Source organism: Pleurodeles waltl, chromosome 5, assembly GCF_031143425.1.
Source record: "Pleurodeles waltl isolate 20211129_DDA chromosome 5, aPleWal1.hap1.20221129, whole genome shotgun sequence".
NCBI lineage: Eukaryota > Metazoa > Chordata > Amphibia > Caudata > Salamandridae > Pleurodeles > Pleurodeles waltl.
The window spans coordinates 1,151,763,063-1,151,790,577 of NC_090444.1; the positions used below are offsets into that span (position 1 = coordinate 1,151,763,063).

Here is a 27,515-nt window from a genome sequence, read left to right on the forward strand (position 1 = left end):
GTCCTGAATCACAGATTATTATTATTTATTTTTTTTTAAAAAGGTCAGCTGTGGGTTGAGGCCATTGTAAAACTTAGCAAAACAAAGTGTATGTGTACTTGTTTTTAATCTTCACTGCACCTCCTTCAACCGTAGATCTGCTCTGTCTCAACATAAGGACAACTGGCAGTGCTGGATATTAGTCAAAATATTAAAAGACATCCCACAGTACGACAAGTAGTTCTGGCACAAGATATCTTGTTCTGCTGCTTAGGGGTTGTTTGGAAAATTGTGGATTAGTATTAAGTATTGGGTCACTCGCTGGAGGGCGATGCTCTAGGAAGCAGCGGATGCTGGTGAGCGTGGGATGTCTACTATAACTCTCCTCACTCGTATACTGATGCGCCCTACCCGTCTCAATGACTCGTGGGGAAAATACCCTAACTGGCGCGGTACACCTGGGCTAGAGCTCTCCAGATGACACACTCCAGGGCTCCATACTCTGGTGGTTTCCTCTAGTTGATCGCCCGTTATCGAGGACTGGGTTAAGGCGAGCCACCCCTGAAAAACTGCAATACAAATTGGTTTTTGTGAAGATAAAAAAAAAAAAAAAAAATAGGAAAAAAAATAGGAAAAAAAATCTTACCCTATATAGTCTTCGAACCCAAATATCCAAATAAGAATACGAAATGTCAGGTTTGAACTAGAGCTGAATTCCTCAATACCACACAAGAAGAGGGAGAAACCAAATTATAATTTTGGAAAAAAACAAAATACATGAAGACCACCATTTAAAGAGAGCATGTAGTCCAAAGACATTACAGAGCACCATGCCCATCAAACACATATATAAGTAGCAGCGTTCTTAAGTTATCCTTATCCAAAGCAAACGAAGTCTCATAGGCAAGGCAATAAACAGCAGCATGTAGTGCATGGGATGTCAGTGTGTGGGTGCAATTTGTGTAATGTAAATGTTTGCAGGTCTAGCTCTAATTCAAACTTTATGCATCGATTATAATAACCTCACTTGCCAGGCTTGTGGGTGCTAGTCTGAAGAGAGAACACGTTTATTTTGTCACACTTTCATTGCTAAGTTTATTACAACAGTCGTTAAAAATGAAAAAATAAAAAAAAATAAAAAAAAAAATCACATACTTACCACATTAAAATCTAAATGTTTTTCCACCCATTCCTTAGCTTCTTTGAATTCTTCTTTCAAGTCCATGATGAAAAGTGTATCAAGAGAATCTACGATAGTCGCTCCTTGAATATTACCTGAAAAGATAACGTGATAGGCAAACATGAATAAGGCATTGCTGAAATGCATGCAACTTCAAATTAATGCAATTATTAGGCAGCTTTGAAGGCCACGGTGGTCAATGGGAACAAAGGTAAAGACGGCATAGTAAACCTAATTTCTACACTGTAGTATGGGAATACAGTTCAGCTTCGACCCCCACACCCCTCGGTCAGGAAATGTCATCTATCTGTACAGCTGAAAACATGTCTGACAGGGAAGTTTGGTTTCATAGGCCAACATTTTTTTTAAATTCATTAGGATTAGACAGACATGCAGCATATTGCACACAATACTTCGGCTGACAATAAAAAGTCATAATTGATTAAAAGACCAACATCTACAATATCTTCAAAAAAGATAAACCCTTGTAAATCAGTTACTTATATACGGGTACATGTGGAAACATGTCCTGTGTATATTTCCTAGAACTGGGGAACAGGTGTTTTGTGACTTCTCTAGGGGCTACATTGAGAGGAATAGTAAATACTTATGTATCAAAGAAAATCTCAAGAAGCCTTGGTTTGTGTGTAAAGGAACACTTAGTAGACTGACAGCATATTTGGCAAAGTAACTATCCACAAAGTGTATTTCCAAGGATTTTTTGAGAATTTCCAGGTCCACAATAGGTGTTAGATGAAACTAGGTGTAATCTCCACCCAAACAGCTTCCTAAATAGCCACTAATCTTGTTGGTACAGCAGGCAACACGCGAATCGGCAAGGTTATGACATGGAAGGATCGGATTTGGCAGATGTTTGCAATGAGCAACCATTCACAGTATTGCTTTCACTGTATGTCAGCTATAAATGTACTTCAGAAGCTACTTGACTACTTATCCCAGAAGGCCTCTGCAGTTTTTGATTGACCAGGGCTACTCGAGGGAAATCTTATCCCTCTTCGACACTGCCGGTCTTCATTATGAACTTGTGTCAATATTATTTTAAGCAGCCACGGATGATTTTCGTAGTGAGCCCTTTTTCAGGGTCGAGCGCGCAAGCGCTCTGTCCCTGTTGTAATCTCTCTGTGGGCTTTTAACCATGCCCATCACTTTCGTTGGTTCGTGGGATTGCCTTTTAAAATTCTCTTGATTTCATTAGTGAAAGGTATGCATACATCATGCCTTTTCTGATGTTAAGCCCTCCTCGAGAGCACCAGCAAACTACTGAAAACATACGAGGCCCCATGTTTCCATGCAGTTTCTTGACTCGTTTTTCTCTTTATTTTGTAGGCAGCGCAATCTCGCTGGGCACTAATTGAGAGCGTTTCATGACTACCAGTGTAATTCTATTGTTTATCCTAGAGCTCCTTTGCTAATTCAAGGTTTTACACAGCGTGATAGTTAAAAATAAAATAAAAAAAATTATTACTATGCAAAGGCGAAACGGGGCCGGTCTTTTTTGTTCTGATTAGTCACCTTCAAGCACATGGCGTTGTGCTTTAAATCAACTACCTTATGTGAAATTGTATTACTTTTCATTTTCAGTTTATGTGGCAAGAAAAGTTCCTTAGGAATTCACAACGCTAATAACTAACTCAAGCAAACGCGAGACCCATTGCATTGAAAATGCTTGTTGTGTCTATCAATAGTGAAGAATACTAAGAAATTTGAAGACTTCAAATAAAAGTGAGAGTTTTGAACAGTTACAACTGCATCAAATGCAAGGAATGTGTTTCTCTCTGATGGCAGTAAATCCATGGGTTGAAAACTCCTTTCTCGAGTAATCCAGGGTCATCCGAGATTCAGAGAAAACATGAGCACTAAGAAAATTAGTTACTTACCTGTAACTGCAGTTCTCCAGTATTGGTATCTTTCATAGATTCACATGCTTGAATCCTCCCCGTCGAGGTGGGAGCCTCACGGTAAGTTTAAATACATAAAGCAGTAAGTCAGTAAGTTTAAAACCAGTAGGCCCTAGTAGGCCTCATATGGTATTTTGCAGTCTATCCACTTTGTTTTGGGAAAAGACTCAAACCTCAGTGTCAACCAATCAGGATTCAGCCCCTCCCAAACACTCCCAACAGAGGCTGAATTCCCTCAGATTTTCTAGTAGAAGAGTGAAGTTTAATATCTGTATAATAGGGGAGCCTCTGAGGGGAGGAGGGTGGGTCGCATGTGAATCTATGAAAGATACCAATACTGGAGAACTGCAGTTACAGGTAAATAACTAATTTTCTTCTCCAGTATTGGATCTTTCATAGATTCACATGCTTGAATCAGAACAACGAGCAGTAATGTTTGAGAATTAGTGAATTAATTTGACTGTACTTTTATCGTAATTCTCTAAGTGATGTCACTTACATTAGTATATATATATATATATATATATATATATATATATACACACACAGGGAGTGCAGAATTATTAGGCAAATGAGTATTTTGACCACATCATCCTCTTTATGCATGTTGTCTTACTCCAAGCTGTATAGGCTCGAAAGCCTACTACCAATTAAGCATATTAGGTGATGTGCATCTCTGTAATGAGAAGGGGTGTGGTCTAATGACATCACCACCCTATATCAGGTGTGCATAATTATTAGGCAACTTCCTTTCCTTTGGCAAAATTGGTCAAAAGAAGGACTTGACAGGCTCAGAAAAGTAAAAAATAGTGAGATATCTTGCAGAGGGATGCAGCACTCTTAAAATTGCAAAGCTTCTGAAGCGTGATCATCGAACAATCAAGCGTTTCATTCAAAATAGTCAACAGGGTCGCAAGAAGCGTGTGGAAAAACCAAGGCGCAAAATAACTGCCCATGAACTGAGAAAAGTCAAGCGTGCAGCTGCCACGATGCCACTTGCCACCAGTTTGGGCATATTTCAGAGCTGCAACATCACTGGAGTGCCCAAAAGCACAAGGTGTGCAATACTCAGAGACATGGCCAAGGTAAGAAAGGCTGAAAGACGACCACCACTGAACAAGACACACAAGCTGAAACGTCAAGACTGGGCCAAGAAATATCTCAAGACTGATTTTCTAAGGTTTTATGGACTGATGAAATGAGAGTGAGTCTTGATGGGCCAGATGGATGGGCCCGTGGCTGGATTGGTAAAGGGCAGAGAGCTCCAGTCCGACTCAGACGCCAGCAAGGTGGAGGTGGAGTACTGGTTTGGGCTGGTATCATCAAAGATGAGCTTGTGGGGCCTTTTCGGGTTGAGGATGGAGTCAAGCTCAACTCCCAGTCCTACTGCCAGTTCCTGGTAGACACCTTCTTCAAGCAGTGGTACAGGAAGAAGTCTGCATCCTTCAAGAAAAACATGATTTTCATGCAGGACAATGCTCCATCACACGCGTCCAAATACTCCACAGCGTGGCTGGCAAGAAAGGGTATAAAAGAAGGAAATCTAATGACATGGCCTCCTTGTTCACCTGATCTGAACCCCATTGAGAACCTGTGGTCCATCATCAAATGTGAGATTTACAAGGAGGGAAAACAGTACACCTCTCTGAACAGTGTCTGGGAGGCTGTGGTTGCTGCTGCACGCAATGTTGATGGTGAACAGATCAAAACACTGACAGAATCCATGGATGGCAGGCTTTTGAGTGTCCTTGCAAAGAAAGGTGGCTATATTGGTCACTGATTTGTTTTTGTTTTGTTTTTGAATGTCAGACATGTATATTTGTGAATGTTGAGATGTTATATTGGTTTCACTGGTAATAATAAATAATTGAAATGGGTATATATTTGTTTTTTGTTAAGTTGCCTAATAATTATGCACAGTAATAGTCACCTGCACACACAGATATCCCCCTAACATAGCTAAAACTAAAAACAAACTAAAAACTACTTCCAAAAATATTCAGCTTTGATATTAATGAGTTTTTTGGGTTCATTGAGAACATGGTTGTTGTTCAATAATAAAATTAATCCTCAAAAATACAACTTGCCTAATAATTCTGCACTCCCTGTATATATATATATATATATATATGGAAAATGTCACTTACCCAGTGTACATCTGTTCGTGGCATTAGTCGCTGCAGATTCACATGCTGTGCACAGTCTGCCATCTGGTGTTGGGCTCGGAGTGTTACAAGTTGTTTTTCTTCGAAGTCTTTTCGAGTCACGAGACCGAGGGACTCCTCCCATTTCGACTCCATTGCGCATGGGCGTCGACTCCATCTTAGATTGTTTTGCCCGCAGAGGGTGAGGTAGGAGTTGTGTATGCTAGTAATAGTGTCCATGCAATGGAGTGAATGCGTATGTACATAATAAAGTTTTAAGTAATATATTTACAAATGTACAAATGTTTAAGATCTACTTCTAAACGGCTACAGGCTCCCGGGGAGGCGGGTGGGCGCATGTGAATCTGCAGCGACTAATGCCACGAACAGATGTACACTGGGTAAGTGACATTTTCAGTTCGATGGCATGTGTAGCTGCAGATACACATGCTGTGCATAGACTAGTAAGCAGTTATCTCCCCAAAAGCGGTGGTTCAGCCTGTAGGAGTTGAAGTAGTTTGAAATAATGTTCTTAATACAGCTTGACCTACTGTTGCTTGTTGTGCAGTTAGCACATCTACACAGTAGTGCTTGGTAAATGTATGAGGCGTAGACCATGTTGCTGCCTTACATATTTCGTTCATTGGAATATTTCCTAGAAAGGCCATGGTAGCACCTTTCTTTCTGGTTGAGTGTGCCTTTGGTGTAATAGGCAGTTCTCTTTTAGCTTTAAGGTAGCAGGTTTGAATGCACGTAACTATCCATCTAGCAATGCCTTGTTTTGAAATTGGATTTCCTGTATGAGGTTTTTGAAAGGCGATAAATAATTGTTTTGTCTTTCGAATTAGTCAATGTAGTACATTAGTGCTCTTTTGATGTCTAATGTATGTAGTGCTCTTTCGGCTACCGAATCTGGTTGTGGGAAGAACACTGGTAATTCTACCGTTTGATTTAGGTGGAACGGTGAGATTACTTTTGGTAAAAATTTAGGTTTTGGTCCGTAGAACAACTTTATTTTTGTGTTTTTGAATAAATGGTTCTTGAATGGTAAATGCTTGAATCTCACTCACTCTTCTTAGAGATGTGATGGCAATTAAAAATGCAACTTTCCACGTTAAGTATTGCATTTCACAAGAGTGCATGGGCTCAAAAGGTGGACCCATGAGTCGTGTTAGGACAATGTTGAGGTTCCATGAAGGAACTGGTGGTGTTCTTGGTGGTATAATTCTCTTTGTCTTCCATAAACGCCTTTATGACTGGTATCCTAAACAATGAAATTGAGTGCGTAATTTGTAGGTAAGCAGAAATTGCAGTAAGATGTATTTTAATGGAAGAGAAAGCTAGGTTAGATTTTTGCAAATGTAGTAAGTATGCTACTATTTCTTTTGCAGATGCGTGTAAAGGTTGAATTTGATTATTATGGCAGTAATAAACAAATCTTTTCCACTTATTTGCATAGCAGTGTCTAGTGGTAGGTTTTCTAGCTTGTTTTATGACCGCCATACATTCCTGTGTGAGGTCTGAGTGCCCGAATTCTAGGATTTCAGGAGCCAAATTGCTAGATTCAACGATGCTGGATTTGGATGTCGGATCTGTTGTTTGTGTTGTGTTAACAGATCTGGTCTGTTGGGTAGTTTGACATGAGGTACTACTGAAAGGTCTAGTAGTGTTGTGTACCAAGGTTGCCTTGCCCATGTTGGTGCTATTAGTATGAGTTTGAGTTTGTTTTGACTCAACCTGTTTACTAGATATGGAAGGAGAGGGAGAGGGGGAAAAGCGTACGCAAATATCCCTGACCAGTTCATCCATAGAGCATTGCCTTGGGATTGATCTTGTGGGTACCTGGATGCGAAGTTTTGGCATTTTGAGTTTTCTTTTGTTGCAAATAGATCTATTTGAGGTGTTCCCCAAATTTGAAAGTAATTGTTTAGTATTTGGGGGTGAATTTCCCATTCGTGGGTTTGTTGGTGATCGAGAGAGATTGTCTGCCAACTGGTTCTGAATCCCTGGAATAAATTGTGCTATTAGGCGAATGTGGTTGTGAATCGCCCAATGCCATATTTTTTGTGTTAGGAGGCACAACTGTGTCGAGTGTGTCCCTCCTTGTTTGTTTAGATAATACATTGTTGTCATGTTGTCTGTTTTGACAAGAATGTATTTTTGGGTTATTATGGGTTGAAATGCTTTCAGCGCTAGAAATACTGCTAACAGTTCTAAGTGATTTATGTGAAACTGCCTCTGATGTATGTCCCATTGTCCTTGGATGCTGTGTTGATTGAGGTGTGCTCCCCACCCTGTCATGGAAGCATCCGTCGTTATGACGTATTGTGGCACTGGGTCTTGGAAAGGCCGCCCTCGGTTTAAATTTGTACTGTTCCACCATAGAAGCGAGATGTATGTTTGGCGGTCTATCAACACCAGATCTAGAAGTTGACCCTGTGCTTGTGACCATTGTGATGCTAGGCACTGTTGTAAGGGACGCATGTGCAATCTTGCGTTTGGGACAATGGCTATGCATGAAGACATCATGCCTAGGAGTTTCATTACCATTTTGACTTGTATCTTTTGTGTTGGATACATGGCCTGTATTACCTTGTGAAATGTTTGAACCCTTTGTGGACTTGGAGTGGCAATCCCTTTTGCTGTGTTGATTGTCGCTCCTAAGTATTGCTGTGTTTGACACAGCAAAAGGTGTGACTTCGCGTAGTTGATCGAGAAACCTAGCCTGTGAAGGGTCTGTATGACGTAGTTTGTGTGCTGTGAACATTGTCTTAGCGTGTTGGTTTTGATTAACCAGTCGTCTAAGTACGGGAACACATGTATTTGCTGCCTTCTGATATGTGCAGCTACTACTGCCAGGCATTTTGTAAAAACTCTTGGCGCAGTTGTTATTCCGAATGGCAACACTTTGAATTGGTAATGTATTCCTTGGAATACGAACCTTAGGTATTTCCTGTGTGAAGGATGTATTGGTATATGGAAATACGCATCTTTTAGGTCTAATGTTGTCATGTAATCTTGCTGTTTGAGCAGTGGGATTACGTCTTGTAACGTGACCATGTGAAAGTGGTCTGATTTGATGTAAGTATTTAGTGTTCTGAGATCTAGTATTGGTCTCAGAGTTTTGTCCTTTTTGGGTATTAGAAAGTACAGTGAGTAAACTCCTGTGTTTTTTTGTAGATTTGCCACTAATTCTATTGCGTCCTTTTGTAGCAATGCTTGAACTTCTAGTCCTAGAAGATCTATATGTTGTTTTTACATATTGTGTGTTTTCGGTGGGACGTTTGGAGGGAATTGGTGAAATTCTATGCAATAACCATGCTGGATAATTGCTAAGACCCAGGTGTCTGTTGTTATTTCCTCCTAAAGTTTGTAAAATTGGCTTAGTCTTCCCCCCACAGGTGTTATGTGATGGGGTTGTGTGACTTGTGAGTCACTGTTTATTTTGAGGAGTTTTGGGGCCTTGGAATTTCTCGATTTCTTGGGAATTGGCCCCCTCTATATTGTCCCCGAAAACCTCCCCTCTGATATTGACCCTGGTAAGTAGTCCTTGTTTGTGAGGTTGTGGTTTCTGTGGGTTGACCTCGAAACCCTCCCCTAAAAGGTGTTTTCCGAAATGTGCCTCTGCTCTGCGGGGAGTAGAGTGCGCCCATGGCTTTGACTGTATCGGTGTCTTTTTTGAGTTTCTCAATGGCAGTGTCAACCTCCGGCCCAAACAATTGCTGTTCATTAAATGGCATATTGAGCACAGCTTGTTGGATTTCCGGCTTGAACCCTGAAGTGTGCAGCCATGCGTGCCTTTGTATCGTGATTGCAGTGTTTATTGTCCTTGCAGCTGTATCTGCTGCATCCATGGAAGACCGTATCTGATTATTTGAGATACTTTGTCCCTCTTCTACCACCTGTTGCGCTCTTTTTTGGAACTCCTTGGGTAAGTGTTCGATGAAATGTTGCATTTCATCCCAATGAGCTCTGTCGTATCTTGCCAAAAGTGCTTGTGAATTGGCAATACGCCATTGATTTGCTGCTTGTGCTGCAACCCTTTTTCCCGCAGCATCAAATTTGCGGCTCTCTTTGTCTGGAGGTGGTGCGTCTCCTGAGGTATGAGAGTTGGCTCTCTTACGAGCTGCCCCGACAACTAATGAGTCTGGTGTTGGTTGTGTTGTAATATAGATTGGATCTGTTGGCGGTGGCTTGTACTTTTTCTCCACCCTTGGAGTTATGGCTCTGCCTTTGACTGGATCCTGAAATATTTGCTTTGAATGTTTTAGCATTCCTGGGAGCATGGGAAGGCTTTGGTACTGGCTATGGGTGGAGGATAGGGTGTTAAACAGAAAGTCATCCTCAATTGGTTCAGAATGTAAGGTGACGTTGTGAAATTCGGCTGCCCTTGCGACCACCTGGGTGTAGGATGTACTGTCCTCAGGTGGTGACGGTTTTGTGGGATAGGAGTCTAGGCTGTTGTCAGACACTGGAGCATCATAAAGGTCCCATGCATCGGGATCATCCTGACTCATTGTAGTATGAGCTGGTGAGTGCATCAGTGGTGGAGTTGTTGCTGGTGATGCATGTGTTGATGGTGGTGGAGACGGTGGCGGGGTTGTTTTTCTTGCCACTTTTGCCTGTGGTTGCTTGTCCTTTTGTTGAAAGGCAAGTTTCCTTTTTATTTTGATTGGGGGAAGAGTGGTTATCTTCCCTGTGTCCTCATGAATATGAAGCCTTCTTTGCGTGTAGTCAGGCTCTACCGCTTGAAGCTCCTCTCCAAATCTATGTAATTGGGAGGTTAATCCTTGTTCCTCTGTATAGGAACTAGTTTTCGGCTCCGAGGCTGGATGTTTCGGAACCGAAACCTTTTCGGAAGTCTTTTTAGGCTCCGAAGAAACCTTCTTTGTTTTCGGCGTGGTGTCTCGGTGCCGAAATTCTTCGGTGCCGCTGTCTCTGTGCCGAAGTTTCTCGGAGCCGCTGTCTCGGCTGCGAGGTTGCTGTGTGGCGGTATCTCGACCGGAGTCGGATGACTTCGACACCAGCATGCCCTTTTTCGGTGCCTTGTATCGGTCACCTAGTTTTTGGGTTAAGCCATGGCCTGTTGGTGGTGGCGTCCCCTGGGCTTTTGTGGACTTCTCGTGAGTCTTGATTTTCGACGTCTTACTCACGGTTTGGTGTGTTTCTTCGGCGTCGAGTTCTTCAGAATCCGACTCGCAGATGGAGAAAGCTTCTTCTTCCTCCTCGAAACGTTCTTGACCTGTCGCCGTGGACGCCATTTGTAGTCTCCTGGCTCTTCGGTCTCTCAGCGTCTTCCTCGACCGAAACGCTCGACAGGCTTCACAAGTATCCTCCTTGTGCTCGGGGGACAAGCACAAGTTACAGACCAGATGCTGATCCGTATACGGATACTTGTTATGGCATTTTGGGCAGAAGCGGAATGGGGTCCGTTCCATCAGCCTTGAAGTCGCACGTGGCCGGGCCGACCAGGCCCCGACGGGGGATCGAAAAAACCCCAAAGGGCCACCGGAGCTCTTCAAAATTCGGTGTTGATTTGTTCTAACTAACCCGATACCGAACGCAAACAATACCGACGATTTTTTCCGAGATTCTAACTAACTTTCCGACCCGAAACACGGATCGAAAAGGAACACGTCCGAACCCGATGGCGGGAAAAAAACAAACAATCTAAGATGGAGTCGACGCCCATGCGCAATGGAGTCGAAATGGGAGGAGTCCCTCGGTCTCGTGACTCGAAAAGACTTCTTCGAAGAAAAACAACTTGTAACACTCCGAGCCCAACACCAGATGGAGGACTGTGCACAGCATGTGTATCTGCAGCTACACATGCCATCGAACATATATATATATATATATATAAAAGAGAAAGCTGTATGGCAGAAAATTGACACTATATGTTTTGTTGTTGTTTTGAGGTCTACAACATGTTAACACAATATAAAAAGGCGTTGAGATTACGAATAATATGAAGCACAATCTTAAACCACACTATGATATAAAATTAGATATTAACGAGACTGAGAACCAATATCGAACATACCTTGAGTGTGGTGGTGGGATGTGTAAGAGGCTCACCTTAAAAAAATAAATGCCTCAGCACTGCTTGTCCCACTGCTGTATCGACGTTACTAGTTTCCTCGAGACAGTAGTGTTTTGTAAAAGTATGCTGGCTGGACCATGTGGCCGCTCTGGAGATGCTATGCAGTGGCACCCCTACAAAGAGTGCAGCTGAAGTGGGTATCGATCTTGTGGAATGGGCTCTCACCTTGTTGTGGAGCGGTTTACCTGCTTTTGCATGGCAGAATTGAATTGCCAGGCCAATCTATCTGGCTATAGTCTGTTTGGACACCGCATGTCCCTTTCTTGTTCCGCCAAATGCAACAAATAATTGGTCAGACTGGCGGATCGTTTGTGTTTTCTGTAGATAAAACTTTAAACACCTTTTAATATCAAGGGAATGTAATGTCCTTTCGGCTACTGTTTGCGAATTTGGAAAAAAGGTTTTTAAGATGACTGGTTCATTCAAGTGAAACGATGAGGGAACTTTCGGGATGAACTTTGGATTTGTTCGCAGGATCACACCTGAGTTTGTGAATTGGAGGAAAGGCTGTTTGACAGTGAAAGGCTGAATATCTCTGACTCTTTTGGCTGAAGTAAGAGCTAGTAGTAACGCTGTTTTCCATGAGATGAATTTTAGATCGGCTTTGTGGATCGGCTCAAAGGGAGCTTTCATGAGCTGCATTAATACAACATTCAGGGACCATAAAGGCAGAGGTTTTCTAACTGGTGGGAACACACGAAAAAGGCCTTTCATGAACTGCTTGACAATTCTTGTGGAACATAATGAGACCCTGTGTGGTGATCTGCAGTACCTCGAGATTGCTGCCAGATGCACTTGAATGGAGGAATATGAAAGTCCTGACTTTGCCAAGAGCAAGAGATATAGAAGTATCTGCTCTGGAGGAGCGGAAAAGGGATGTATGGCTTCTGCTGCACACCATATACAAAAACGTTTCCATTTAAGACTATAGGTTTTGTTGGTAGTGTCAGCTCTAGCTTTTGCTAAGATGTCTCTACACTCTGAGGAAATCTTGAGATTCAAATATTCATTGTATTCAGGAGCCAAGCCGACAAATGAAGAGATAACGGATCTGGGTGCCTGACTTGTCCCTGGTGCATCGTTAAGAGAGTCGGACTCTGTCTGAGTTGCACATGTGGCTGTTCAGAAAGCATTAGGAGCTCCGTGTACCAGACTTGTCTGGGCCATCTGGGAGCTATGAATAGGAGGCGACAACCCTCCGTCTTTAGTTTGTTGATGACTCTCGGAATGAGCGGGATAGGAGGAAAAGCGTAGGCATAAACCACGGACCATCTCATCGAAAACGCATTCCCCCACGAACCTTTCTGGGGAAGCCAACTTGCATAATACTGGCATTTTTTTTTCTCGAGAGTGGCAAATAGGTCTAGGTTCGGTTTGCCCCATAATAGAAAAAGTCGGTTGAGAATTTTCTGGTCTAGCTCCCACTCGTGGTAAGGTATCACTGTTCTGCTCAGGGTGTCTGCCAGAACGTTGGTTTGTCCTGGCACATGCTCCGCTTTGAGTGAAATATTGTGCTGATGGCCCATGTCCAGATTTGTTGCGCTAGCTGCGAGAGTTGTAGGGATCTCGTGCCTCCTTGCTTGTTTAGATAAAACATGCTGGTTGTGTTGTCCGCCCTGATTAGGACGCTTGAATTTTGTAGCTTTGGCAAGAAAGCTTTTAGAGCTAAGTGTATTGCTTTGAGTTCTAGGTTACTGATGTGAAGTTGAACCTCTTTTGCATTCCACGATCCGCTGATTTGCAGGTCCTGGCAGTGTGCACCCCATCCTTCGAGAGAGGCATCGGTTGTTACTATGTAACTGGGTGTTTGATGAAGGAATGAAAGTCCGTTTGACAAATTGGTTAGAGTCGCCCACCACCTCATAGTGTTTTGCATTAGAGGTGTTATGTGATTCTTGTCTTCGAACGAACCGTTGATCTGGGTCCATTGTATGTCCAATTGCTCTTGCAGGGGTCGCATATGGAGCCTGCAGTCTGGGACTAGCGGAATGCAAGATGAGAACATCCCTAGCAATGATTTGTAGATGCGGACTGAAACGAACTTTTTTTTGGAGAGTCTGCCTGCTAAGGAGGTTAGTTTTTGTTTCCTCTCGTGAGATGGGTACACTTTGTTGTGGACTGTGTCTAGTATTGCTCCTAGGAAGTTTAATACTTGTTTGGGGTGGAGCTGAGATTTCTGGTAGTTGACTACAAACCCCAGGCTGTTTAACAATTGAAGGCAATACGAAATATGACGCATTACTTGCAACTTTGAGGGTGCCTTTATGAGCCAGTCGTCCAAGTAAGGAAAAACCTGGATACCCGACTGGCGGAGATGCGCTGCTACCGGAGCCAAAATTTTTGTGAAGATTCTGGGGGTCGATTTGAGACCGAATGGGAGAACTCGAAATTGGGAGGTGCATACCACCCACTCTGAACCTTAGGAATTTGCGGTGGTTGCGATGCATGGGAATATGAAAGTAAGCATCCTGGAGGTCTAGGGATGCCACCAGATCTCCAGCATTTAAAAGACGCAGGACATCCTGAAGTGTTACCATCCTGAACAACTGTTTCTTTAGAAACTTGTTTAGCGCTCTTAAGTCCAGGATGGGGTGCCAGTCTCCTGAGGGTTTCCTTACGAGAAAGAAGCGGGAATAGAATCCTCTGTTCTTTTGAGAAAAAGGGTCTGGCTCTATCGCTCCTTTGCTCAGCATCACTTTTACTTCCTTGAGGAGTTGGGTCATCCTCGGGGGTGGAGGGGCCAGATGGAGGAACAATTGGTGGTGTTTGCGTGAATTCCAGGAGTATGACCTCTGGCCACTATATCGAGTACCCATCTGTCCGATGTTATAGCCTCCCATTGGAGGAAATAAGAAGTGATGCGACCTCCGACCCTCGACATTGGTGGGTGAGGAAGTGCTGAGATGACTGGCGGGTCATTGTTTTCTGCCCGTATCTCTTCCTCGGGCAGCTCCTCTTCCTTCCTTCTTTGGATGTTTATAAGCTGCGGCAAGTGGTAACCTGTAATGCTGCTGTTGCTGGTGGTACTGGTGTTGTGATCCTGTGGAGGAAGACTGATACTGGGATTTGTACTGTTGGTATCCCCCTCGAAAGGAGTAACTTCCTCTTCCCCTTGCTCCACGAAAAGGTTGTTTTTTATATTGAAGGGTACCTAGAGATTTTGCTGTATCCGTAGCAGTTTTGATGGCCTGTAACATGTCATCGACATGTTTCCCAAACAAACCCTCTCCATCAAAAGGCATGTCGAGAACGCGACTCTGGACTTTCGGTCTAAATGATGTGGCCTTTAGCCATCCCTGCCTGCGCAGGACTGCTGCGCCAGCCAATTGCCTGAAGCCAGTTAGAGAAATGTCTATTGCGCTGTCTATAATCTCTGCGGCAACCCTTTCTCCCTCCTGCAACACCTTTTTTGCTTCCACCTTGACGTCCTTTGGCAGGAGATCCTAAAAAGCAGACATGTCTGCCCACATTTGGCGATCATATCTTCCCAGGATGGCGAGGGAGTTAGCCGCCTTAACTGTGACCGCTGCAACAGAGGAGAATTTTTTTACTGATGTTGTCTTATCTCCTCCCTTCTTTGTCTGGGGGAGATGCTATAGGGGCGGAGGGGTTTCTGGAACGTCGCTGCGCCACCTGTGATATCACAGAATCAGGTTTTGGCTGTGACACTAAACAGGCCGGAGAATCATCTGGGGCCTTTTACTTCTTTTCTAATCTTGGCAGTTGTGAAGGCACTGTTGCAGGATTTTTCATTGCCTTCAAACCCTCTTGCCATAAGAAATCTACTATGGGTATAGCTCTTACCGATCTCTTTGATGGCTCTTTGAAGTCGTACAGAAAACACTCTGTTTCATGAGAGACCATTGAAAGGCCAAAACGCTTTGCCGCTCTCACTATCAGATTATGAAAACCTCCTATGTCTTCTGGAGGCAAATCTACTGGACCTGCTGGAGGTGGAGATGGTGTGGGGACGAGATAATCATCCCATTCACTAGTTGCAGAATCTCTTAGCTCACCCTCTTCCCTTTCGTCGTCTGACGAGGGATGAGCTTCCTGAGTTTGGCTAGTTGCCGGTATGCTAGCCTGTGGTGTTTCCGGAAGATTAGTAGTCTGGGTTTGACGAGGTGTCTGGTAGCTTTCAGGTCTAGGTGGCGTGGTCTGCGTGGATGTAGTCATTAAGCATATATTGTAGGTCCGCTACTAGTGTGCTAGACATGGAGGGGCGATTGATCTGCCTGTGGGTAGGATGTTGAGGCATAACTCGTCTGGTAATGCTGTTCGTCCTCATCATCAAAATCTTGGCACTTGACATGGAGTTGAGACGGGATACTAGCTGCCCCAAACATCCAGTCGTTTTGGGAGTATGCATCATCGTCATCATCATCTAAGAGATGTTGTGGGGGGTATGGCAATACCTTGCTTGGTGAGGTATGCATTGGCAGAATATCAGATGCTTTGTCCCCCATGGTGATAAGTGAAAGGGGTAAGAACCTGGTGGAGTCATCCTGATTATAAGGCAGACTAGTTGATGAATGGTGCGGTGGAGTATCCAGGAAGGTCGATGGTCTATATATTGTGAATGCTGTGGTCGATATGATCGGTCGACGGATCCGTCACGGACGGTATTTTTGTCGACGGGCCCTTCGTCGACAGTGTCTTCGTCGACCGTTGTTTCGTCTACGTATCCTCTGTAGGTGCCGTCGTCGGCGGTGCCTTCTTAAACCTCATTGAGAGGTGCTTCATAGAAGGGAGTGCCCTGGTCGATTGGTGAACCCAGGAGGCCTCCGCCGTCGACGATGTGTTTGCCGACGAATCCTTTTTTTAAAATGTTGCCGTAATTATCGTCGACGACAACGGTGACGACGTCATGATTGGTGAGACCGCTGTTGTGAACGTCGACGACACTGTAGTAGATGTCACCGTCGTCGACGGGTGTTTTTTCCCTGAAGAGACTTTTTCTGGGTCTTTCTGGGGTGACAAGAGACAGATGTCTTTTTTGAGGTGCTTTTCCTATGCAAAGTCGTAGTAGGCTCTGAATGAACCTTTTTTGGCAAATTTTTTAGTGTGTCTGAATGGGAAACATCCTTTTTTGTCTCAGTAGAGACTTGTTTCATCTTCTTGGGCACCTTGGTGGCTCAGACACTCTCCCTCTCTCACCTGTTCTTTTCTGAGGGCGAGAAGCATGAGATGACGCTTCACTTTCGTCTGAGGAAGGATGCTCCATGGCTTTCTGCTTCTGCAGCCATAATAGAAGTCTACCCTCATGGTCCTTGAGGGTTTTTTGACTAAAGGTGCGACAGATCTTGCAGTCTCTCACCTTGTGGTCTGGACGGAGGCAGTAGATTCATTTCTTGTGGGGGTCATCAACATGCAGTCTCTTTTTCCCACAACTGTCACAGTCTCTGAACAGACCCTTTTTTGTCTTTTCAGACATGATAAAGCTGTAAAGCTAGTTTCCTGAGAGAAACAATCTTCAGTCAGAAATAAGGGAAACTGAGCAGAGCTCAGGGAGACTCCCTTCACACGACGTGCGGTAGAAAATCTGAGGGAATTCAGCCTCTGTTGTGAGTGTTTGGGAGGGGCTGAATCCCGATTGGTTGACACTGAGGTTTGGGTCTTTTCACAAAACAAAGTGGATAGACTGCAAAATACCATATGAGGCCTACTGGTTTTAAACTTACTGACTTACTGCTTTATGTATTTAAACTTACTGTGAGGCTCCCACCTAGACGACGGGGATGATTCAAGCATGTGAATCTATGAAAGATCCAATACTGGAGAACATCACAGCTAGAAGTATTGTTTGAATTTCTCAAGTTCGGAGTTACGCGGAATTTCTCTTTCGGAAAATATGATAGTAGGGACCGTTGGTATACATTATTACTGCACTTAAAGACTAATAGTTAATAGTATTTTGATTACTTTTAGTTTAGTCCTTCAGATTCTCTGTTTTTTCCCCAGTTATACCAGCAACTAACACTAATGCACATCCCAATCAATTCCTCGGTTTGTGTTTGTTTTCTCTACATTACTCACCATGCACTTCACGTTTACCTCATGGTCCTCTAAAGTGCTATGTGGCCATACTGGACCTGGTTCGAGCAATATAAAAACAGAGATACATTCCAGGGGTCAGATTTAAGTTTTCAGAGAGACTGCATACTTAGTCCAGGTGTTGGGTGGCTAGGACAGTCCGGGTGGTGGAAAAAAGGTGCTTTTGGTGAAATGCCTTAAACTAGAACGAGGGAGGCAGCCAAGTATATGTAACCATGACTCTTTCTGTTCAAATCCTGGAGACACTGTAGTGGTGCTGCCTGATGTTCTAAATCACAAGGTGTTTAATATTACCTCCCTTCCCAGTCGGGGGTGCAACAGACCACCACCTCACACACAGGACAGAGAGAAAGGTTGGGCTAGGATCAACGATGCCCATAAAATGGAGACATGTGGAGTACTCCTTGAATCAATGCTTTTTGGAAGCTACTCTACACGTCTCATGTTTTGCAGTGTTTGGATTACTTCTGAAGAAAAGCTTTTGAGGCAAGCGAATTAATGCATTGCTCTCACGGTCTACTAGTATTTGCTTAAATTAAATAAGCACTTAGGGGTTGACGCCAGGTTAAGCAATTGCTAGCAGGATCTGGCCTAAAATTCAGATTGCCCTGCCATAGTGGAGCGGCTCCATCCAGGAGGTACAATGTACTGGGTTTCAGGAGAAATTAGACAGTAATCACCATCAGCTGGCTCTAAACAAAGTCTGGACACAAAATCAATCTGAATATTGTGAGACCACCTATAAAGAAGACTAACATCCTACCATTTAAAGTCAAATGTTCTGATGCTGTCCATATTAGTCCATGCAACAGAAAAAAACACACACAAAAATAAAATAAGGTAAACTGTGAATTAGGTATGCCAACCTGAAACCATGCCAGGAGCACAGTCACACAATGGGAACTGACCACTGGTGTGGAAAAGACTAAGGGAGGGACAGAGCAGGAAGGATAGGTGGATTGGAAAGGAATCTACAGATAGAGTATATCAGATAAGCTGTTACTGAAGGTAAGTAATTTGTTCATCTGATAGAGACTTCTAGCTGCAGATTCCTTAGTTCTGAATAGATACCCAAGCAATACCTCCTTAGAGATGGGTCTGAAGATCCGACTAAACCAAAAATTCTGCAGAATCAAACGGGCGAAGTGCCAGTCATGAAGGACCTGAGAGTTTAAGCAGTAATGTTTTGTAAACATGTGCCTCGTGCCCACGTCGCTGCCTTCGAGATAGTCAAGAGAGGAACACTGTGCGCCAACACTGTGGTCGCAGACTTGGCTCTGGTGGAGTTAGCCCACACGTCCTCAGGAGGCTGCTTCTTTTCCATACAGCTTTTCCTTTCTTTGCTCCCACTTTGTTTTGGAGGGGGGCGGGGAGCGCAGTGTAGGAAGCACACCACAATACACATTTCTCCCAACGGCAGACATATACTGTCTTGATGGATGGAAGCATGGCTGCCATAACATCACAGACCTGAGAGGAAGGTCGAAAGCTGTAAACTGTCGGTGCTCAATCTCCCCTCATGGAGGTTGGCGGGGCTCAGGTTTGGGTGCAGAACCCTGCCCTGCTGCTGCAACAGAAGATCCTCCTGAAAAGGCAGCCTCGCCGGAGGAAGGACTACCATGCTTAACAGCTCAGAATGCCAGACTCTCCATGCTCAATCCATAGCCACAAGAATGACTTGGGTTCAGCTGGGAGTGTTAACAGGGGACAGGCATGAAGGAGGCCTGATATTAACTCGAGGCGAAAAAGCATCTCTGAGCGAGAGCCGTCTCACCGACTCCAGCGTGCAGAATTGCTGACTTTGTGCGTTCTTGGCAGTGGTGAATAGCTATAACCAAGGGTCACTCCATTGCTGAAAAAGACCTTGCACCACCTCTGGATATAGATGTAATTCGTGATCTGCTGGACATCTTAAGCTAAGTTAGTCCACCCTGGTGTTCAAAGAGCCTGCCAGATGTTGAACCACCAGTGAAATGCCCTGACATTTCAGCCATGTCCAGAGGCTCTTGACACAGGGCCGATGACACCACCCCAACATGTTTGTTGCTGTATCACATGGCAATGATGTTTTCCATGAACACCTGCACCAAACCTCTCTTGATGGAAGAAGAAAGGTTTTTAACACCAAACGGATCTCCCAAAAACCCAAAAGCTGTATGTGAAGCTTGGACTCCACCAGAGACCACAGTCCGCTGATCTCCACCTCTCCTAGATGGCCAACCCAGCCCAGAAGTGACATCTGTCACTACAGTCAACTCTGGCTGGGGAAGGGAGAGGGGTCTGCCATTGACCCAACCACCACTGCTAGGTTTTTAGAAGTTCCCTCCGAGATGTGGACCATCTAGAAGCTCCCCTGATAATGAGCCCACTGGGCCTTCAGGCTCCACTGCTAAGCCCACATATGCCAGTGGGCATCCATCACCAGCATGATGGAGGAGGCCAGGAGGCCCAACAGCCTCACAGTCAGTCTCACTGAAATCCAGGACAGAAGCTGAAACATAGTATTACAGCCTGAGTATCCTGGACTGACCGCTCAGGAGGATAGTCCAGAAACAGAGCTTCCAGTACAGCTCAAATGAAAGGGAGTGTCAGAGATTCAGGTGTGACTTTGGTATGTTAATAGTGAACCCCAGCGAATGCAGGAGGTCCACCATAGTCTGAAGATGGTTGACTCGAGCCTAGGGTGAGCCAACCACCACCAACCAATCATCAGGTAGAGGGAAGTCTGAAATCCATGACCTCTGCAGATGAGCTGCAGATGCAACCATCACCTTGGTGAGTACCTCAGGGGTGCTGGTAAGGGCAAAGTGTAGCACAGCAAACAAAGTGCTTGTGGCTCCCTGTGAACCGCAGATAGCGTCTGTGGGCTGACATGATGAGGAAAAAAGCGTCCTGCAAGTCCAAAACCACCATCCAGACTCCTGGATCAATGCAGACAAAACTTGGGAGAGCGTGAGCATACTGCATTTCTCCTTCAAGAAGATTGAGAAGGCACATATCTAGGACATCCTTCTTTGGCACTAGAAAATAGCGACAAACACCAACCACAACCATTTTTTGATGCAGGCACCCTCATCTAAGGCCCCCTCGGCCAAGAGCAAGTCCTCCATCAGCCACGTGCGATAGGTGGAGCAGGTGTCACAAAGGGAAGGGAATAGCCCAGTTGGGCTATCTGTAGTACCCAATGATCTGATGTTAATGGGAGTCAGTTGGGGAGGTGATGTGTATCCTGCCTTCCACTGGGTGTTTGTGATGGTCTGAGGGCGGACTAATAAGGCCTGGAGGCAGCGGCTTCTGAGGATGTGCTGGACTGACCTGACCTTCTGTCCCATGTGCTATGTGGGACCTGCACCTTCTACCACAAAGCCTGCTGGCTGTGGTGGCTGGGAGGGTATAAAAGCAGTTGGAGGCCCTTTCCATAGCCACAAAATGGGTAGAAGGCAGATTGGAATTGACATAGGGCTATAAACTAGCCCACGTACCTGGCTGAAGCTCTACTGTCCTTAAATCGCTCCAGCACTAAATCTGTCTTGTATTTAAAGAGGCAAGAGCCAGCAACGGGCATGTCCATGACGGAAGCCTGAAGATCCCCTCAAAAAGCAGATTTTCTCAGCCTGGCATAGCGCAGCAAGCCAACAGACTATTGAATCACTAACAAGTCTGCTGTGTCAAGTCCACATCTGATGGGGAACTTTGCTGCTTCTCTCCTGCCTGCAACTGCCTGAGAGTGTATGTCCTGGGCCTCCTCTGGGACCATAGGAAGCACTTGCGCAACCAAATCCCACAGTGTATGGGAATAATAGCCCAATAGGCATACGGTGTTCACTGACCACAGTGCCAGGCTGGTGGAAGAAAACATGGTCTTAACGAAAGTGTCCAGCCTCTTGGATCCCCCTATCCAGTGTGGTGGTAATGAACGTGCCAGTGTGGGATGAGTCTTGGACCACCAAACTTTCTGGGGTGCAATACTGGGTATCGGAACTGAGATCACAAGGAGTAGGGCGATGGCGGCAGAAATTCTTCTATAATCTGGAGCCCCTGTGCATGGCTTGGGCCAGGCCTCCAGTAGGACGTCATTAAATAGGAGTAAGGGCTCCAAGGGGGTGACTCCTGGCCAAAGCACTTTTGTCAAAACGTTAGTCTTGACTACCACTGATGGTAGGTTAAGGTCCAGGACCTCAGTCACCCTGCGTAAACTATAGAAAAAGAGGCTCCCTATTCCGTAGCCACAGTAGGAGGGGAATCCAGGCCAGTGTCGGGTGAAGTGTCCTACCCACTGGCCTCACCCAGTTCCTCAAACTAGTTGTCCTCCTCAACTGGGGCTTCGCCATAAGAGTCCACAGACCCCTCTCCAAATGTCTTCCACTATAGGCCTATCCATTAAATAAGCAACTGGCTCCACTAGAGGGAGGATGTTCTCAATCGAGACCAGATACTGCGTCGGATGACGCCCATCTGGCTCCATGTTGGAGTCTGGTATGACAATGGGGATGGTGCCTGGTGTCTGGGCACAGGTAGCTGTGGCAAAATCAGGGGTGTGTGAGGCGAACCCAGGTTCAGACACCTCTGACTCACGGGGCCTGCTGTGCCGACGCTCTCTCGCCAGAGGACTTTGACGTACACTGGTAAGCCGAAGAATGTTTGGGCTTCAACTTCTATTTGAGAATGAATGCCTTCGTCAATGAATGAGTGAGACTAGGAATGTCAGGAAGAGCTCCATAAACATGTCCGGGACTGCCCAGCCGAACAGGATCTAGAGTGTCACAGAGTCAACCAATGTTGAGCTGCAAGGAGTTTGATGAATAGTTCCCTCAGAACCTTCAGGTCATGGAGGAGCAGTTCTCACACCTTCGAGTCACGTCCTGTGTCCATGCGCCACAAACAAACCAAACCAAGCTGTGGTCTGTTACTGAGATTTGCCTGGCACAGGACCCACATGGTTTGAAACCACCTGGTTTCTTGGGTGACATCCTCACAGAATGAGATAAAATATCTAAAAATGACAACAAAAAGTCAGAAAAGGTAAATCCAAAAAGATTGAGGGGTAGCTCAATCCAGTTTTGCACTATCTGACATGGAATGAGAAGAACTGACATCAGCGCGCCAAGGTGATGCCTGTATAGGTACTGCGCATGTAACGACTGGTGCTCAGGGTTAGTGTTTGAAAATCTTCCAGATCCAGTATGACACCTAGGATATTCAAATGTAGGTAATCTGCAGCTAGAAGTCTCTACCAGATTATCATTCTTACATTTCTTTTCCCATAAAGTATCCCACAAGTATGTTATGACCAACCTGTAATCAGACAAACACCAAATAGTTTATTGTCAACAAGATGAGGAAAGGAGAGGTTTACAGAGTGACTGAACTGATGGAATAGAACAGTGGGTGAAGAGGTAAGGTGTTCCAAATAAAAGCCATAAAAAAATTCTAGGCACAAAAAATAGAGCAGGTGGTTTGCAGTAGGATACGTGTGAAGGCACTATAAATAAAGCTTCGATACGGACAGTAAATCACATACTGAAGAGTAAAAAGCACCTTGAAGGCAACTTGTATGAACTACAATGGGCATGTATGACAAGACACCAAGCTGATTACATAAAGTGATTCAAATTAAATTAGGGGGGGAAAAAAATGAAATTTAAAAAAAAAATCCCAAAGAACTATATTTTTGAGTGGTGTCCTGGACCAACAAACACACACATCTAGGACCCACTGAAAGATTATATGGCTTTGCCACCTCTGCTGTTACACGGTTGCTTTCTAAAGAAATATGGAAAACTGCTAACACCACCTCTCCTCACCACACCCACATTAACAACCTCAGCAACGTTGCTCAAGATGCAGGGAAAGTAGCTGGGGGTGGATCGGGAAAGAATGATTATGACCCAATTGTGGAAAAAATGCCTTCCCCGCAATTTTGTCATTGGGAGTAAGGTTCACCTGAGTTTATTCCTTCATTATTAATTGTATTGAATGCCAATTAGTAAAAGGTATTTATTAGTGCAATAGAGAGTAGGGTGGCATTATACCCATTTCCTGCCCCTTTATGAACCTTTTGTCAATGTTCCATAAATGCTCATGTATCAACATCTGAGACTCCTGGGTGGCAAGCCAGAAACATCTGAAAGGTTCCCTTGTTGCATTTGTCGCAAAAAGAAGAATTGCAACTCCAATGAAATATTTCTGTATTTTTGAGTAATTCCTTTTAAAAGAAATTAAATACAAATTGGAGGTAACGGACCTGATTTGCCATCAAATTTACAACCTCAATGGCATACATACATATGAAGAAGCATTTGCAATCCAACGGGTCTCGCATTTCTCCGAGTCAGAGCTATTAGCAGCTGTAAACTCCCAACCGGACTTTTCTTGCCTCATTAAATGGAAAAAAAACTAGCACCATCGTGCTGCTAAACAAGCGAGATCGCGCTGCGTAAAAAAGAGAAAAAGTAGTCCACAAATCGGACGGAAAACAGCAAGCCTCGTATGTTTTAAGTACTTGGTCACTGCACTCGAGGAGGGCTAACCATCGGAAAAGGCATGACGTATGCATGCCTCCCACTAATGAAAGAAAGCAGATTTTAAAAGGCAAGCCCACGAACCAATGAAAGACACTGACGTGATATGGATGGAGCTCCGAGCCCTTTTCTAACTACTACTGCGTCTCGCAAGCGATATGCATGCACAAGCGCATGCTACGCAGGCTTGACCCTAAAAAGGCATTTCTCAATAAGCTGTAATTTCAGGCAAAACAAAATTGCCCATCTATCGCTAGAAGGCAAATCACTTTCCACCAAACCCTGTCTAGAACAACACGGCCAGTCAAACTGTTTCGATATTTCACTTTCACAGCTCATTCTTTATCTACAGGCAATCTCCAAATGGATGGCCAGCTGTAGACTTAAGTTGAACAGAGACAAGACAGAGGTTATGTTTCTGGGTCACCAAGCAAAAACAAACTTAATCTCCCCAGTATTACAACAATTATAAGATCTTCCATTGCCCAAAGAAAGCATTAAGAGTCTGGGAGTATGGTTTGATCCATGGTTGACCATTGATCATTAAGCAAAAAAAAAATATCCTCCTCCTGTTTTAGGATAATCAGACTTCTTAGAAAGATTTTCAAAATACTTCCGTTAATTGCAAAGAGGTTCATCATACAGGCCATAATAATCTCTCGGCTGGATTATGGGAACGCCCTGTTTCTTGGTGCACCAAAATATGTTATGAAGAAATTGCAGGTGGGGCAGAACACTGCTATCCGCCTTCTTTTGAATCTACCCAGGCATGAATCGGCCACATCAGCTTTATCAATGTTGCACTGGCTTCCTTTGGAGCAACGGATAAAATTTGAATCTTTGTTACATTCATAGAGCGCTAAATGACAAAGGCCCAGCAATATTGCGAACCCTTGGCTTCTTTTTACAAACCTACCAGACATCTGAGATCATCCTCCAAGCCCCTAGCTGTTATTCCCCCAATAAAAAGGTAAAATGGGGAGGAAGATCAATATTATATCTTAGAGTTAGACTGTGGAATTCATTACCACTGAATCTACGTCAAACAAGCCATGAACTGTTGTTCCGGCGGCTATTAAAAACTTGGTTATTTTAGTTTGTGTCCCAAAGCAGTATATTCAAAGGTTTTTCTGTATAGCGCTGGGAGGCCTCCGGGTAACTATGCGCTCTATAAATTTTCATTACATAACATAACTTTACACTTTAGATGGCAGCCATTTCTTGTACTCCTTGAAGGTCTGATGTGTCTGGTTCAGAGACACAAAAGGAATTCCTAATAGGTGACTTAGACCCTATGTTCTGCCTGGAGGGAGCAAATGGAATTCTAGAAAGAAGAAGCTTTACACACATGGCCAGTGCAGAACAAGATAATAGATCTAACAAGGAAAAGGCTTTGTCGGGAGCCACAGGAATTTGAGATGAACACTAGGGCACAAGCCAGTTGTGAATTATGAGGTGACAACGCGAGGCAAGAAAACATGAAATTGTGGGAAGGTGAAAAAAGTGGGTCCTTAAAGCTGGATCTGCCCCACGTGACCTGAAGTAAAATGTCAAAATCACAAGTGCCCGCCTGCATGCTAATACTAGCCTAACTTCCAGTACAGAATCCACCAGACTATGTGCAAAACAGATAAGCCTCTTGAGACGATGACCCAAGCTCAATGCATGACAGGTGCACAGATAAGGATTTTCAAGCTCCCCAGATCATCAATATATTGTTCTATTTTAAGCAATAACAAGCCCAAATATTTGTAATGTCAGGATGCTGCTGATTTCCCAGGGTTACCACCACCTTATAAAAGCACTTGTTCTGGGGAAATCATGTCTCTATCCACAACTTTGAAAATAGGACAATACTAGGATGTAAATGTAATTTAAGGATTTGGAGAGAAGAATACTTTTCTTTGTTAAACATAAAGAAATTCCTCTTTTTGCATGATCACCACCAGGTCTTTGGACTGATGCTGCTGGGTTTTTCAATTCTGAAATTACAGTGAGCCCTGCCAACCAACCCTCAATACTAGGGCTCTGGCCCTTAAAGGTCTACGTGTAATTGCCTTACCACCTATTCCCATAACTTAACTTACTTAAAAGTTCCTAGTCTATGGCACCAGGGGTATCAAAGACCTGTAAGTTAAGTGTTCCTCATTGACTGCAGCACTTATTGTTCCACCACAAGTGTGAAAAAGCAAAGAATGACTACTAGTCCACCACTGAAAACTGGAGGAGCAGTTTTAAACTGCTAACTCAACTTTGCCATTTAAACCAATGGCAAAGCCCGAACTTCCCTTTTTAATATCTTTACCCATAAGGCAGGCCTGCTGAGCCCTAAAGGCATGGTGCATTATATATTAAAAAGACGAACATGTGTTTTCTTAATTGTACATGGTCCAACAGTATAACCCCCAAATTATTATTATTATTATTTTATTAAAGTATGGAGTTACCACTCACAATTTAGAGTGCTAATTTCCAAACGGGACCACTAAATGGGGTAGGTACTTCACGGTATCAACCAAATCGTTAGATAAAACCCACCCTGCGGCTCAAGTAGATTTTAATTTAACTATAATACAAATGACTACTTTAGAAAGATGCTATTTTATTGCCCAAAGTGGTCAGTAAGTCTTTATGACTGCACACAAGTTGTTGCTCCAGGGGAGAGATGAGAACGACTCAGGTAGCGGGAAAAGAAAGATCTGTCCTCTGCCAAGGGTAGAAGTGTGACCACCTCCTGGCAGGATGGCCAGAATGGATGTGAGCTGAAAAGGCGAGCTTCAAAAGAGGAAGCTGCCTTAGGAGGGCAAATGGTAGTTATACATGGCAGGGGCTGCTCTTTTGTTTTAGCAGACAGACTGGCATCTCTGGCACAGAAGGAGCAGTTGTCGAACCAGTTTTACTGAGAACATGTATCTCCCAGGTAGCCACACCTCTGGGTTGGGGGTAGGGAGATCCACACACAAAGACCTAATCTGCCATGTTGGGAGTGGGAAGAATAATGCATTCTGTCTAGCCAGATGCCACACTTTGCACTAATTGGGCATAAAAGTGACAAACCTGGAACCCAGTCCTCAGATTCCCCCTGTACTAAAGAGAGGACCAAAGGATGCCTTGCTGTTTCCTGGACCCAGCAAAAAGAGGCTGCACCAAAGGCTCTCCTTTTGGGCTAGCAAAGAAAGGACTCTGCCTTTGTTGTCCCGTTCGAGGATAAGTCATCCCCAAGCCTCCAATAGAGAAGTTAGCTTAGTCAGTTGACTGACTCCCTGTGACAGCTGTAGTGCCATAAAAGTGGAGAAGCTTACTCCTTTGAGAGCCCAGCGCTAAGAAGCCTGACCGTCACTGAATGTCTAGGTTTAATCAGAGACACAGAGTACCGACCCTCGAAAGCTGCAGCCTGGTCTACTGGATCTAGGAGTCTCATCGGAGAGCATTTTGTTTGCACGGCACAAACATTACTGCAAGTTAAAGTATGCTGCTGGCATTTGCTGTAACCGGAGACTAGTAGGCCCTAAGCAACTGGTTTTGTGCTGGATTTTACCCACCTTTTGTGAGGCAATGACAGAGGCTAAAGTCGTCCCTCCATTCCTGTGGACCAAGAGGTGGCTACAGGAAGAT

The 27,515-nt window shown here is 44.3% G+C and overlaps 1 protein-coding gene across 1 annotated transcript in view; it reads right to left on the minus strand.

Annotated features, from left to right (window-relative positions):
- The window catches only part of MAN1A1 (mannosidase alpha class 1A member 1), a 417,034-nt gene that overhangs the window by 265,196 nt on the left and 124,323 nt on the right, over nt 1–27,515 (minus strand). The window contains exon 3 of the mRNA XM_069235393.1: nt 1,139–1,254. Coding sequence (XP_069091494.1) covers nt 1,139–1,254 — 116 coding nt within the window. The remainder of the gene's footprint in view (nt 1–1,138; nt 1,255–27,515) is intronic.